Genomic DNA, 14,131 nt, shown 5'->3' with positions numbered 1-14,131 from the left:
TTTTTATTTTATTTTAAGCCTGTTTGTGGCCCTGGCTTTTAGTGCCTGAGTGACGATGCAGGCAGACTGCTTTTGTGGCATCTCGCTTATTCTCTGCACAAACGGTTTCATGGATTTTCATGGTTAGTCACAGACATTCGCTAAAGATGCTCCGTAAAATTGTGAGTGTCTGTTTGAATGAAGATGCAAAAGGCTATTGCGTGACTGTTGCTATGATTTCAAGCCTGGGATGGGTAACAAGGTTATTTTCAGAGTATTTTGTGCTACTGTCATGCATTGCTAATTAAACTCATTTGAGTTGTCTTTCAGAGATTAATTTAATCAATAAGGATATTATTACTCCTTTGATGGTATCATTTGTACGAATTGTCACTTGAAGAAAGCAATTAACTGAGAATGCTTATTAGCTGATCCATCCCACACCTTATTTGTATAGTAGGAATCGATTATTGAATTCATTAAGAAAAGCACAATCCAGGGATCCCTTTGAGGTTTAGTGACTGACTTGAGCTGCGTTTTATTATGAATTTTAAATTATCTGAAGCTTGGATTGGGTTTTTAAAAACTGTTTCCAGAGGAAAAGAACAGCGTGTCCCCTTGTATCCCAGGCATTGTCCCAAATTTGTCAGCTGGCTTCATCAGCCCAGTCCTGGTGCCCCCAAACCAACAGTTGTATCTACAGAACAGGCAGAGTTGCATCCCGGTGTAGCTGTAAGGGCTGAATCATCAAGCTTGGAGAAGCAAATGGGGACAATGAGGGCATTGAGCATGTTGTTCTTAGGGGTGGTTTCCTTAATAACCAGACTTTCATCCCGGAGCCGCTTAGTCACCTGTGTAACCCCATTACATTGATCCTCTCCCAGAGGGTACCGTGCCTGTGCACCCTTTCATCTTTTGGAAACTCTTAAGATAGATTAAATAGCCTTTTAATGTACAAAGGCGCTTGTGTCTGTTTCATCCATGAAGGAGCCCATTTTGTTTACATGAGTGTGGTTATTCATATACTGAATGCTGAGAGGGTCAGGCCCTCAGATGCAAAAAAAAAAAAGAAAAAGAAAAAAAAAAGAAGGAAAGCCATCAAACAGGTATATTTAGGCTTCTCAAGGGAGTTTGACTTTTTCTGCATGTTTTCCATAAAACTATGGTCGTATCTTTTTGTTAAGAAGAATGTAGGTAGGGTATTTAGAGCAAGGAGTTCTTCTTTGGTGGATGCCCTGTCCTTGGAGACATTGGGGGTCAGGCTGTTCCAGGCTCTGAGCACCTGGTCAATCTGTAGATGTCTCTGTTCATTACAGGGAGTTGGACTAGATGGCCTTTAAGGGTCCTTTCCAACTCTAATGATTCTATGCTTGAACTATACTAGCATCCATAGCTCTGCTGGCCCTGGGGACTGTGTGAAGGAAGGGCAGCCTGTACCCAGTCCTGTGGGAGAGAGAAAATATTCTCCATGTGAAGACAGGAACAGAGGAAGGATGTCATGAGAAAGCAACTTTGATGTATTTTTTCTTTCTCTTAAATTGAATGTTTTCAAACAGGCTTTCTCAGCTTGATGGGAACACCGGCTCCCCACATCTTTCTGTGATGTTGTGCACATCCCTGAAATGGAAGAGTGGTAGATGCAAGTGTAAACACTGGAATGGATGGATGCTGGGCTAGGTTTTTACTTGCACGAACCTAATACCGAAATAGTGCCTGTCATCAAAGCCTAAAAATACGCCTGGTTAGGATGGAATTTATTTTTATAACACCAACCAAATGTGCAGACATCCAATATCGGGTGTCACGCTTTGACTCTGCGACGTGTGCTTACTGCTGTCTTTCGAAATGTGTTTCACTGGGGCTTTTTCTTTGATCATCCTCAAATGCCTCCCTTTCAGTTCTGCTGATTAATGCATTAAAGTCTGGGTGCAGACAGAGATAGCTCGCAGCAGGCAGCACCTGAAATCCTTTTTGAGCCACCCCGTCCATCAGCGCAGGAGTGTGAATTACGACGTTTCTCCAGTGGCTGCCACATCTGCAGGATGGGGCTTTGGTCAGGTCTGGCAGATCTGTGCTGATATTTTACTACATTTTTTATCACTTTGAAAAATAGAAGTCTGAAAAGCATGTAATTTATTCATAAGGCTTTATTAGGCTTGTGAGGGTTCGCTGAGATGCAGTAGTTAGGCTTGAATCAAGTTTCTCGTGATGCGCAGGGATTTTTTTCCCCATCTGCACCTAATTTTTCTGAGATTGTATTAGTCATGAAGTTACACATGCAGCAGCAAATGTTTTTTTTTCAAAGTGGGGGGACAGATTGGCCCAATGTTCTGACTTACAGAAGGTTTTGAAGTGAGATGTCTCCCAGCCTTTATTCTGTGGTTGAGCTGCAGGAGGTGTTGGCGCGTGGGCTGGCACGTTTCTGGTTGCCTTTGGCTGGTTGAACACTTTGGGGTGACATTACCAGGTATCGGTTGCTTACCTGGAGAGTATGTATGGTTCACATATCCCCTTTATGGCAACGAGGCCTAAACTTCACAACGGTGGTTGGATGCTGATGATGCAGTGAGAGTGTTGGTGGTGGGGGATGCTCAGGTGGGGCACTGGTGATAGGGGAAGGGGTGAGAAATCTTGCAGTTGGGGCAGGACTCTGTTAGAAAAGCTGGGGACATAAACCTGGGTGAAACCTGTGCCTTTCCAAGGCCCCAGGGAATCCTGAAGTGTAGGAAGCATTTGAAAGAAGTAAAGCACAAGAAGCCCTAAACCTACCAACAACAGAAACTTAAGACTAGCTTTTATAAAGTATTTTATCAGCCAGGCACCAAAATCCACTTAGAAATTGAGGCTTAGGGCTCTTTCCAAATGAAAATTGAGTTAACTCGGAAGAAAGTAAGAGGCAGAGTAGGACTGACCTTGGTAAAGGTCTTAGAAATATAGCTTTAGAAATAGTGATACGCCAGTAATGTATTACCTTCGTGTATGGCCACAGTCTGTTTATGTGTACCTGTATCCCTGCCAGGGAAGTTGATTTTGCTCTTCAGAGAGATTGTTGTGCAGTTGAAAGAAATATTACCACCGCTGAACAATATCCAATCACTGCATGCATTTATTTTAAGAGCAGAAATCAGTGCAAGTATGACTTCAGACCCTATGTTTGGCATTTTAGTTGTCAGCTCCGTATTTACTGTAGGTGCTTGAAAATGCTTTATAAGAAGCTCCGGCGTAGTTTTCCAAACTGTTCAGATGCATTTTCATCAAACCTATCTCCATGGAAATGGAGCTGTATTTTGATTATTTCCTAACCAGGCTCTAACCCTCGGTACCGGGAGCTGCAGCGCTCTGATCACTGCCGCAGTGCCGGCCGCTTTAGGGCTGTCCCTCCGTGGGGAAGGAGATTGCAGGCAGACAGCCGCAGTGCTCCTGCCTCTCTCTTTCCTCTTGATCGAAAATGATTTGTCATCCCTGCCTGTTACCGCTGACGGAGGGGGAAGGGACCACTCTTTTCACCCCACTTGATTCTAGTGTTTTTACTGACAAGTTGATTTTTATGCCGGGAAGACACCGATCATCTTTACTGGGAAAGATGATAACTCTTCGCGTGCAATGAGCTGTGAGTTGTGGATGAGATTGACTGGCGGATGAAGAAATCCATTTTAGGACTCAGCCATGCCTTATCTTCCCTTGAAACTGGCAGGCATCAGCTTCCTACTGATTTTTCACAGGGTCAACACACCTCTGGCAAGCAGTTAGGGATCTGCCAGGCCTTGGTTTAATGCTGGATCGGAGCTGGAGCCCACCCTGATCATCCTGGGCTTGGGTGGAGAAACCCAATGTGAAGAGCAGGCACAGCTCCACAGTGCTACTGTGAAGGCCATGTGGCCATGGAGGCTCCTTGAGGCTCAGTGGTTTGGTTCATTTATGCTTCTGAGAGAGGTCTTTGCTTGGTCCAACTGTGCTCTTGTTGAACAGAGCCTTCCCATGCTGTTTCTTCCACTGAATTTGTCACAGTGGTATTTGGACCATGCTGATGTTGTCTGGTAAGGCTGCTCCAGAGTCTCCTCAGGCAATGTGCTCACACTCTGCCCATATCCCAGTGTCTGGCACCTCCAGTATCCTCAGGACAGACAGGTTTTGTTTTTTTTTCTACCACACGCTGTGTTTCATGTGCATGACACCCACCCCATGAGCCCTTTATGCTCTCACTCAGGGCTCCTGAATTTTCACTCTTCCCTGTTTGTTGCTCCAGAGATGCATCTATTCCTGTCCATATTCCTTCAACACCCCAACATCCCCAGAGGGGAATGCCTGGGCCCCTCTAGGTGAGGCAAGATGCCTGCAGCGCAGTCCCACTCAACTTTCCCATAGCAGGAGGGATTGTTTGACTGTCTGGGCAGGGGCACACTGACACGTGGAATCCGGCTTTCACACATCAGCAGGCATATCAAGGATTGTGTGGGGCAAAGGCTTGTTTTGTTGTTACTCACCATAGAACGTCATGTCTGGGGGTGAAAACGTTGGCATAGGTGAAGTCCCAAGGCATGGCATAGACATGCTTTGGAGTTCACCCTCTGTTCTTGCACAGAAATTAATTACTTAACTCCGCTTGAGCAACAATGACGGGCATGAGCAGCTGAAAAAGGAATTCCTTACCTTTCCAACTGATGTATTCTCCTCTGCACTGCAAGGCACATTGGTTTGCTTCTTTATGGGCCTCCTGGGCCCTGCTGAGTGGGAGCAGCTTGGGACATCCCTTCTCATCCTCCCTCACATTTCCAGCACTGAGTCCTCCTTAATGGGGAGATGATGGATGAGCCGGAGTGCTGCTGGCTATGAGTGCCTGGCGGCTTCAGTCAGGAATTGCTGAGGTGCAGCCAAGTTAGACCCCCTGAAACCAGTGTTACAGCATTGCTCCCTGGAGGACAGCTGTCCTTTAAGTACTTCTGGGTGCTTGAAACAATAGTTCTCTGAAATCTGCTTTCTCCTTTCACTCTTCACTACACAAGGTGAGCAGCAGTGCATTTACTCTGTGCGTGTGCCTATGATGTCTGGGGTATAAATTACCCCATAAAACAAAAAACAGGCTTGTGTCTTCCTAAAAACCAACTCCGAGCCAAACTGAACTTTGTCTTCTTACAAAAAGCACACTTGGGAAATACCAAGAGAGAAATTGACATGAAATTACACACCGATAAATGAGGTTCATAATAAACCAAGATGAGAAATGCTTTTTTTTCATCCCATTATGTTCATAAAGCTTTCCAAAAGCTCCCTGTTCATCATGAGTGGCAAGGAAAGGTTAATATTTTCTTTTCGTCTGTCCTTTCTTATGAGAAAGCCTGACTTGTGATGCACTTTCTAGGGCAGTGGGATGCACTGGTCTCTGCTCTACTTCATCCAGAGCCACGTGGTTGGGTTTATTGCTCTCCTCAGTCTCTGGTGTGGAGGTGGCCTCAGACCTTAGAGTGGTCTGATATCATCGTCACTGTGGATGAGGCTAAAGCTCTCTCTTCATTGACTGTAGATTGTTCTACAGGCATAAGGATTGTTCCTGGTGAAAATGTAATCGATGCTGTTACACTCCTGTGATTTTCAACCAAAAAGCTTGTAGCAATACCCAGCCAATTCCCAACCAGCTCTGAGCACATTCCGTGTCTCCGTAAGGCTTTGCAGTCATCCTTTCTCAAGGGCTTTCAGGTCATACCTGTTGGTTTTTACAAACAAAACCACTGTTTTCAGAGACCCCCTGCTGAAATCACAGCCTCAGCTCTGAGCCTTTCCAGCTGGATTTCATGTTCATCTGAACTCCTTGGCGATGTTGAAAGGCAGCTGGCAGCCTGATGGTGATGGCAAGACCATGTGTGTTTCTGAGTCAGCAGAAGGTCAGTAAAAGCACTTATGACCAAGTATTGTCCTAGTCCTGCAGCAACACCAGCTTCATGCCCAAATTAAAATTAAGGAAGCCCTCTCCACCAGGATCCCCCTGCCTACTGCAAGTGCCTTTGAAGCATCCCATTTTTTGCTGGAAGACCCTTTGTGTCCTCCTGGGCTTCCCCTTGAACATCTGAATCCCTTTGAGGTTGGCATGCTACTCGTTGGGATTGCTTTACATCACCCTCATTTGTCAGCTTTTGCCTGGTGTGATGGATTGTTTCACATTAGTTGCCTGTTCCTCTAACAACATGAAACCTGGTCCTGCGTGTTTGTATGCCAGTCACCTGTCTCTGACCTTTGCAGAACGCCCTGGAAGGTCTCTGCCTCTGGCACATTGTGCTATATCCAGCCTATGGCTTGCTTTGACCAGAACAGATCCCACGTACTTGAGCTTCCTTTGCTTGTTTTACCATATTCATGGTAGCTTTTTTATATGTGAAGCATGGCTGGGATAGGAATTGCATTGTCTGATGTGTTGGGTGTCTTTGGACTCTGGGAGTATTAATGGCAGTGGTATGAAGTATCAGCTTATGTGGTCAGCATGGCAGATTGGTTTCAGTACCTGCAGACTTGAGTGACTGCATCAGTACAACAGGGGGAACAAAATTCTCAGCAAAAATTCACTGGGAGCCAGTCGCTTACCTCCTGCAGCAGTTTGGATAAATCTTCTCTTTTGTGACCAGCAAAAGCCCAGTGCTGAATGCACCTCCCTTGATGCACTATTGCTTGAGACCTGCCCTGTGCATCGTGGAGAATAACAGTGGAAATAACCAGGCGTGATTTATGTTTCCCAGCGCATTTATCCTTCAGTCTGCTGTGTCCTTGTGCTACTCGGTGGAGACTGCAGAGGTGGTGCTCTGTGGGACTCATTTTGAACAGCATTCACAGACAGAGCTCCCTGCAGTGTGAGTACTATCACAGCAGTGAACTTTTTGCTTCCCCGTGGTACATTTATTATTCATAGCGAGACAATCACCTCATAGATGATCTAATGGCTGTGGTACACCACTGCTGTAATGCCTAAAGGGTGGTTAACCCCAGTAACACAGTGCAGTTTTCATTTATTTCCTTGACTTCAGGGTTTTCCCAGGAGTCCCAGGGCAATGGAAAATGTCACAGCTTGATGTCTGCACTGCAAGCTGGTATTAAGCTGTCAGCCAAATCCCATCCTCAAATCCTGTAAGGGTTCAGGTGTCTGACCAAAGCTTCCCTGGCTTTGCCTAAGAACTCAGACGTTGAGGTATTAGATATCATGGAATGAAAGTGTATATTTGTATTTTTTTTTCCTGCACTAGGGCTTTTAGCAATACTTTCAGCATCCAATTTCTCCCCGAACTGGTTAGAAGCAGCCAGCACAGGAAGCTGCTGAGGCCAATCATGGAGTAAAATGAAATTCCACCTTTGACAACACAGGCTGAGCTCCAGCAAATCGCTCAACTTCTAAGCACCTGGGGAGCCCTCTTGATTTCTGTGGCAATATTGCTCCTGCTTAAATGTAAGTGCTTCTTAAGTGCCTTTCTGGATTGGGGCCCTCTGGAGTTGAGCTTGAGCCATAAGGGTTAATATTTGCAAAATGATATAGGCAACCTTGTTTTGTTGGAGGAAAGCGTTTTTGCTCATCATTTATTTTTTCTTCCCTCCAAACAGTTTCCATTTTATGAACTAATTAACTCATCTGGCTTTAAAATATATGTACATCCTTCTTGGATTTTGTCATGTCTCACCACCTTCCGGGGAGTTATTTTGTCTTATTTGCACAGAAGATATGAGGAGACATTGGGAGGTAAACTAACCTGTTCATTGAATGAATTTATACCTAAAGCTGCAATAACAAACCTATTATTTCATATTCATCTACAGGCCCAAAATACATATTAATTAACCAAAGTACTGCTAGTGGGCATATGCAAATGAAGCATCATCAATCAAGCCGAGATCACTTTCTTTTGCATTTTTGCATCACTGAGAAGTACTGCTTTGTGCTGACTGCAGTTCCTCAGTATCAGATCTGCGCTTTGAAGCTCATTGTTGGGACCAAAAAGAGAAAGAGAATCAGAATTTCCCAGCACTGCAGAAACTGCTGCAAATAATGCAGCTTATAATGAAGAATTCAGATCTAATCCTATAGAGGAGATAACAGTCTAGATCTGCCTCGGGCACAGAGAGCCCAGGTTTATTTTTGTGGAATGGGGATTTCATTCTGTAAAGCCACAGACTTAAGCAGAGAGGGGTAATTAAATAAGAATTCATCTGAACTATACCCAACTTAATGATAAAATAGGAATTCTAAGCCCACAGCACTGCTTTTCTAAGACTGAAGGTCTTAGAACGCCCAAAGCAGCACGTAACAAAGGACTTCCCACGCTGGCCTGCAGTGTGTTCTCTTTAGAAGGAAAATGATCCTTGGGGTTGTGACCCCTCCCTGCTCCCCAGTGGCCAGGACACCGAATGGTGAGGATGCTCCAGGTACGTCTGACGTATCTCAGGGCAGCAGTCTCATCTCTGAACCAGTGGGCATAGCAACCTGCCTCCTCTGTATAGTTTGTCTTCTTGTTCTGGTGTCATTCAAGTATTGATTGTGCCAAGGGCTTATCAGCGTTTTTATAATTGCTTCTGAGGATGCATTTTGTTTGCTTTCCAGATGAAGCATCCGGGGTGGATATTAAATGGTGACCTCCTTGAGTGGGTGCTGTAACTTAGAATGCTTAAGCAGCGCTAACTTAAATATTCCTAGCAAGGACATTGTGAGTGGTAGCTCTGTACTCTATGTCTTTTCCAGCTAGAGATGTTAACCCTCCACCAAAGGCAGATATATGATGATATTCTCCTTTTGCTTATGGGATCCTGCAGCACAGATGTGTCTTTGTTAACCTCAAGTGCTCTGTTTGTCTGTGGTGCCTCCCCCCTTTGTCACTGCAGATATGGGAGAATGGATGGAGAGAACTGGTCCAAATCCCCAAGTGTGGAGCATCCCCCTGAGACTTCCATTGGGTCCTCTGTGTGGATGGGATGCATTTTGCTCTTCCCAGTCCCCTGCAAGCAGTGATGAAATCCAGGAGAGCAGATCAAAAATCAGATGTGAAGATCAGCTGTCCACTTTTGGGCTGGTTTGCTTAGGTTGGCTTTGCACCTGTAGAATCACAAATGCAAAGGAGGTTTGCATCCAGAAGTAAATTATATCCCCTCTCCTTCCTGGGATTTCAGGTTTAAAACCATGTAAATGTATATAATTAAATTTGTTTTCTGTTTAGATGTCAGGGGGAAGTTTTTCACTGAGAGAGTGGTGAGGTGCTGGCACAGGCTGCCCAGAGAGGCTATGGATGCCCCATCCCTGGAGGTGTTCTAGGCCAGGTTGAATGGGCCCTGAGCAACCTGATCTAGTATTCAGTCTAGTGGTTTGCAGCCCTGCCTGTGGCATTGGGGTTGGAACATGATGATTCTTGAGGTCCCTTCCAACCCAAGCTGTTCTGTGATTCTGTGAAAACTCGACCTTTTGCCATTAGTACTTGAAACTCAGTGTGGGTTTGTAGAAGGCTCGTGTTCCTCGCTGGATTTTTCCAGCATCAGGAGCCAGCCCTGGGCTTTGGCTGTGAACACATAGAAACCATTCCTTGTAGCTCTGGTTTCTGCTCAGCCAACTCCAGATCCTGTAACATCTCACCGTCCTGGTGAACTTGTGTTTTGGCAGGCTTTGTTTCCTCTTCATCTCTGCTTCCCCATGGCATCTCCAGTGGGTGCTTAGAAGTGGTGAGTCACAGGAGATGACACATTTCTTCTGCCCTAGGGGTTCCTCTCTCGCCTGCTTTAATGGCCGACACAGATGTCTCCTTTCAACACAATTTGAAAAACCCAGAGCTGGAAAAATATGCAGGGCTCTCTGATCTTCCAGCTCTTGCACTGAATTATCCTGACAGCTCCCGAGCCCTCTTGTTCTCACCAAGGGCTTCTTGCAGCTGTACCCAAAGCCATGAGCATCTGTGGCTGAGAGGCTGAGACCAGCAGTCTTATCAGGGCATCCAAAAGGGTCCAACGCTGTCCTGTCAGAAAGTGGCATCACTTCCCTGCTGCTTTATATTAATAATGAGCATACATAAGGAGGGGATGGATCCTACTGACCTTGTCTATTTTCCTTGTTGGTCAAAGATTAGCTGTATCATAGAATGGCTTTAGTTAGGGGGGATCTTAAAGGGTTGCCACCCACCAGATCTGGTTGTCCAGGATCCCATCCAACCTGGCCTTGAGCACCTCCAGGGATGGGGCATCCACAACTTCTCTGGGCTATCCCTGCATCTGCTTGCAGGGCCCCACTGTTGCCTGACGATGCATCACTAAGTGGTTCTAAGGCCATGGAGTAAAAGTGTCAAAATACCAAAGACTTAGTAATTATTTAGAAAACAAACCTGTCTAATTGCCTCCTAGGAGGTCTCAGTTACTCAGATTTGTGCAAACTGCCGGAGTACAGGCCTTCTTAAGCAGGACATCTTAATGGTAATTTTTGCTGACAGTCAAAAATCAGCCAAGTGAACCATTCAGAGAGCCTTTCAAAACTGTTCATTTACATCATCTGCTGCTTTTGTCAAATACATGGAAGAGTGTCTTCTCATGTCTTCTCCAAGAGTTCTGTTGTCTAGTTAGATTACATGAGAGGAGCAAACAGTTGTTCAGGGATTATCACTTGTATGATACAAGAACATTCAAGAACCTAACAGGATGGTCAACTCCTCAGCTGAAACCACCACTCAGTAATTTATTTTCCTAATGTTTAATCTCAACACTGACTAAAGGGACATTCAGTGCTGACTCTGGTCCCCAGTGCAAGCAGGAGGTCATGGAGTTGAATTGCTGGAGAGCAAAACGTCCTTGATAGAGATCTATGCAACAGGCCAGAGAACTCAGCTGTGTGTTCTGCTTAGATTTCAGCTGGAAAGTTCATGGTATAGTACCCTGTGTGTGTAATGGATTTTCTTTGCTCTTTCTATGACTTGCGCAAGGGGAAAAATGTGTTTATTGGTTTTGAATTTAGAAGACCTGTACCATTTAAGAGGGAGATATGTTCAGTGTGAAATGGAAAATTGTCAGTTTTGCAATCTTTGCAGAAGTTCTCTCAGCTTTACTGACCAGGCTTCTGCAGTGTGGTTTTAATCCAAGTCTTAAAAACCTGAATGCATAATAAAATGCCTATGGCATTTCATCATTTTCAGCTATATTGCTGTAACTGGTATATATATCTAAAGGCAATCATTGCTACAGAGGAGAGAGGAAGATACAGAGAGGCTTTTAAATTTCTGTAGATGTTGAAACATTAGAAGAGGGAACTGTAATGGTGATACACGATCAATCTCTCTTTTTCTTTCCTTCTCATAAAATTACATCTCTTCTCCTTTTTCTCCTAAAGTTGATGTGACTTTGAATGTGCAGCTTTCAGAAATAAAATGATTAACGAAACAACAGGTGTTCATAAACTCCTGGTTTTATAGCAGCATTTGAAGTAGTGATTGATACTACGTGCTCCTCAAGCAGATGCACACACCCCTTAGGTCCATTGCTTGAACTGTAGATAAATTAATGTTATATCTGGTAGAGCAGTGTGTTCAGTCGTACTCATCCTGCTGGTGTAAATTAATGTAGATTTATTGAGAGAGAGGAGAATATTTTTTTGGTAGCTGTAGGAGACCTCAGCCAAGGCTGAAGATCTCTGGACGTTGCGCTAGGGGAATGATATTGCTTTTGCAGATTTTCTGGCTTAAGAGCACATCTCAAGAATTTTTTTTCCCCCTGAATTTCCATATTTCAATTCCAGTTAAGAGTAAGTCCTGGAGCATTTTGAGACCAGCTGCTTTCATTACTGGCAAGCATCACTGTAAAGGAAGGAGAAGACTTCATTGCAAATGAGCAGTGTGTAGTAGATTATTCTCGTTGAAAGCATTTAGCTCTTGGCAAGTGTGTATATGTAAATAGAGTAGACTATAAAGGGTATCTGATGATGTCGACTGAAGAGCATGAAAAACCCATTGTACAAATGCTCCTGGTCATCACCTGGAAGGGTCTGTGGCTCTCAGGAGTAAACATACATGCAAGTTTCTCAATTAACATTACTTTGAAGACATCTGGTACTTTAAATGAGAAGTATTGTTACAGTTGACACATCTGCTGTAGGGTTGTATGTGACCCACTGATTTCTCTGCCAGTGTTTGTCTATCCTCTTTATGAAGCAATTTACTCTGTCCTTTCTTTGGGGACATGGGGATGGGTGCTCAGTGTGTCCTTGTGGGCACCTTTGGAAATACCATCTCTGTGCCAGTGGCAATTGGTAAGGCAGCAAGTACTCAGGGATTTGTCCAGAAAGGAGCTGAGTGAAGCACGGATATTGCTGGGGCTGCCCGCACCTGGCCCATGCTGCATAGCATGGGATCATGTGTCTGGGAAGGGAAGAGTTTGGGTTGGAAAGGAAGGGCGGTGGAGTAATAGGGAGCATGAAGGGGCTCCTGCATGGGGAAGGTTGCCAGTGGGTGGCAGCCAGCCCAGAGCAGGGATTGGGCTGGATGGGCTTTAAGGTCCAGGCTCACCAAACACAGGCTGTTGACCTCTGCCAGCTTCACATCTCAGAATCTTCCTCTGAATTTGGCTGAAGGCAAAGAGAAGAATTCCTGGCTGTTATCCCTGCTTGACTTATTCAGGCCTCTTCCACTCCACGCTTCCATTCATTTTGCAGTGCTTGCCAAAGCGATGCCGCTTCGGAAGCATTGTTCTGTGGCCGTGTGATGCTGCAGCTCTAGGCCTCCTTGTTTCAGGGTCTCCTCTTGAACCTTTCTTCACTGGAAAATCCTTGGGGGTTGGGGGGGAAATGTGTCCTTCATAACATGAAGAAGTGATCCATCCTGCTGAACTCCTGCAGTGGGTGTTTGGATGGGCCGCACACCCACGTTTGGGGTTGCTGAGAAGAGCTGCATCGCACAGTCCTCATCTGACCTCCGTCTGTACATCCTCACTCCACAACGCCTGTGTGTGTTTATAGGATGGCTCTGGAAAAGCCGTAAAGCCTGAAGATGCACACAAGTTTACAGCAAGTAATTTCCGAGTTGTTTCTGTGCCTTGCCGCCAGCTAAATCATGATATGCAGGGAAACGCTCCGCAGCCAGGAACGATTCCTTCTGACAGAGCAAATCAGCTCAAAATCTCCTCGTAGGAGAGGTTAAGCACAGCAGACCCAGATCTGTCAAAACTGCACTCATTTCATCGTCAAGGCAGGCAGTGTCCTCCCTTCTGCCGCTGGGAGCATGCTGTGTGTTAACCCCTCACCCCCTGCCTTCCACCTGCTCATCAGCTTAGTGCCTGCCTTCCTCCTCCTCACTGCTCTCCTTGCCAGCCCATCGCAGCCACTTAGAAGCCAGCGCTGACCGACATTACAGATTTTCCTATTTGATTTTGTCTTTTCTCGCTGTTGCTTCTCCATTGACCCATGGCGACATTACTCACAGAGATGCTCGAAGATTCTGTCTGTTTCCATTTGTGGAAATTTCCCATTTGGCACCCCGGTTCTGCAGTGGGAGCTCGTGCGTCAGCATTTTCCTTTTAAACCGCTCTAGAGAGGTTTTTGTGCCATAAAGATGTGTGCTAGTCTGAAAGCTGATGTACAGGTAGCACCAGCACCCACGCTGGAGCTGTGGAGGTGCAGCTGATGGAGCAGGCATCTCAAATGTGTTTTTTGGCACTGCTGTTAATGCCAAAATTTGGCATTTCTTCATGAGGTGCTGGACATCCTCTGCCCTACTGATGTGCCTCCTGTTTTGGGTAACCAGCTCTGGGCCTAAGCCAGCAGTGAGTTTTTGGGGATTGCCCCTTTCAGAGCTCTGTCTGCACGGGTGGGAGGACCTGCCCATAAGACCTTCATTACCAGACCCTCACTGTAGATAATGAGAGTCTTTACTGTCTCAGTTTCTTTGAAAGGCTGTGCTATTTAAAGAGAATGAATGTTCCTCCCAAGCATGTACAAATATAAAACATATTTCATAACATCTTGCCTTGCAGTTCCTGCACGTTGCATAAGAATCGCTGTTTAAATTATGGTGATGTCCTGGAAATGGCACGTTTGGATCTTAAAGGAGTAAGCAGATGTATTTCCCTATAAACATGCATAGGGCAGTGAGTACTAACTGAAGTTGGTGGAAAATGCCCATTTTTCTGCTCTCCTGCTTTCCGAACTGATCCACAATAAATTCAC

General features: G+C 45.3%; 1 protein-coding gene across 4 annotated transcripts in view; it reads left to right on the top strand.

Annotated features, from left to right (window-relative positions):
• GALNT17 (polypeptide N-acetylgalactosaminyltransferase 17) overlaps positions 1 to 14,131 on the top strand; it is a 190,118-nt gene that overhangs the window by 125,260 nt on the left and 50,727 nt on the right. Inside the window, exon 1 of one of the 4 annotated variants that reach the window (XM_021415779.1) lies at positions 8,344 to 8,376. The exons of the other annotated variants lie outside the window; for them this stretch is intronic. Within the exon in view, the coding sequence (XP_021271454.1) occupies positions 8,359 to 8,376 (18 nt within the window). The 5' untranslated portion in view covers positions 8,344 to 8,358. Of the gene's footprint in view, positions 1 to 8,343; positions 8,377 to 14,131 lie in introns of those variants that run through there. 4 annotated transcript variants of the gene reach the window in all.

The sequence above is a fragment of the Numida meleagris genome, chromosome 18 (assembly GCF_002078875.1).
Source record: "Numida meleagris isolate 19003 breed g44 Domestic line chromosome 18, NumMel1.0, whole genome shotgun sequence".
Classification (NCBI taxonomy): Eukaryota; Metazoa; Chordata; class Aves; order Galliformes; family Numididae; genus Numida; species Numida meleagris.
This window is presented reverse-complemented; position numbering and strand designations above follow the sequence as displayed.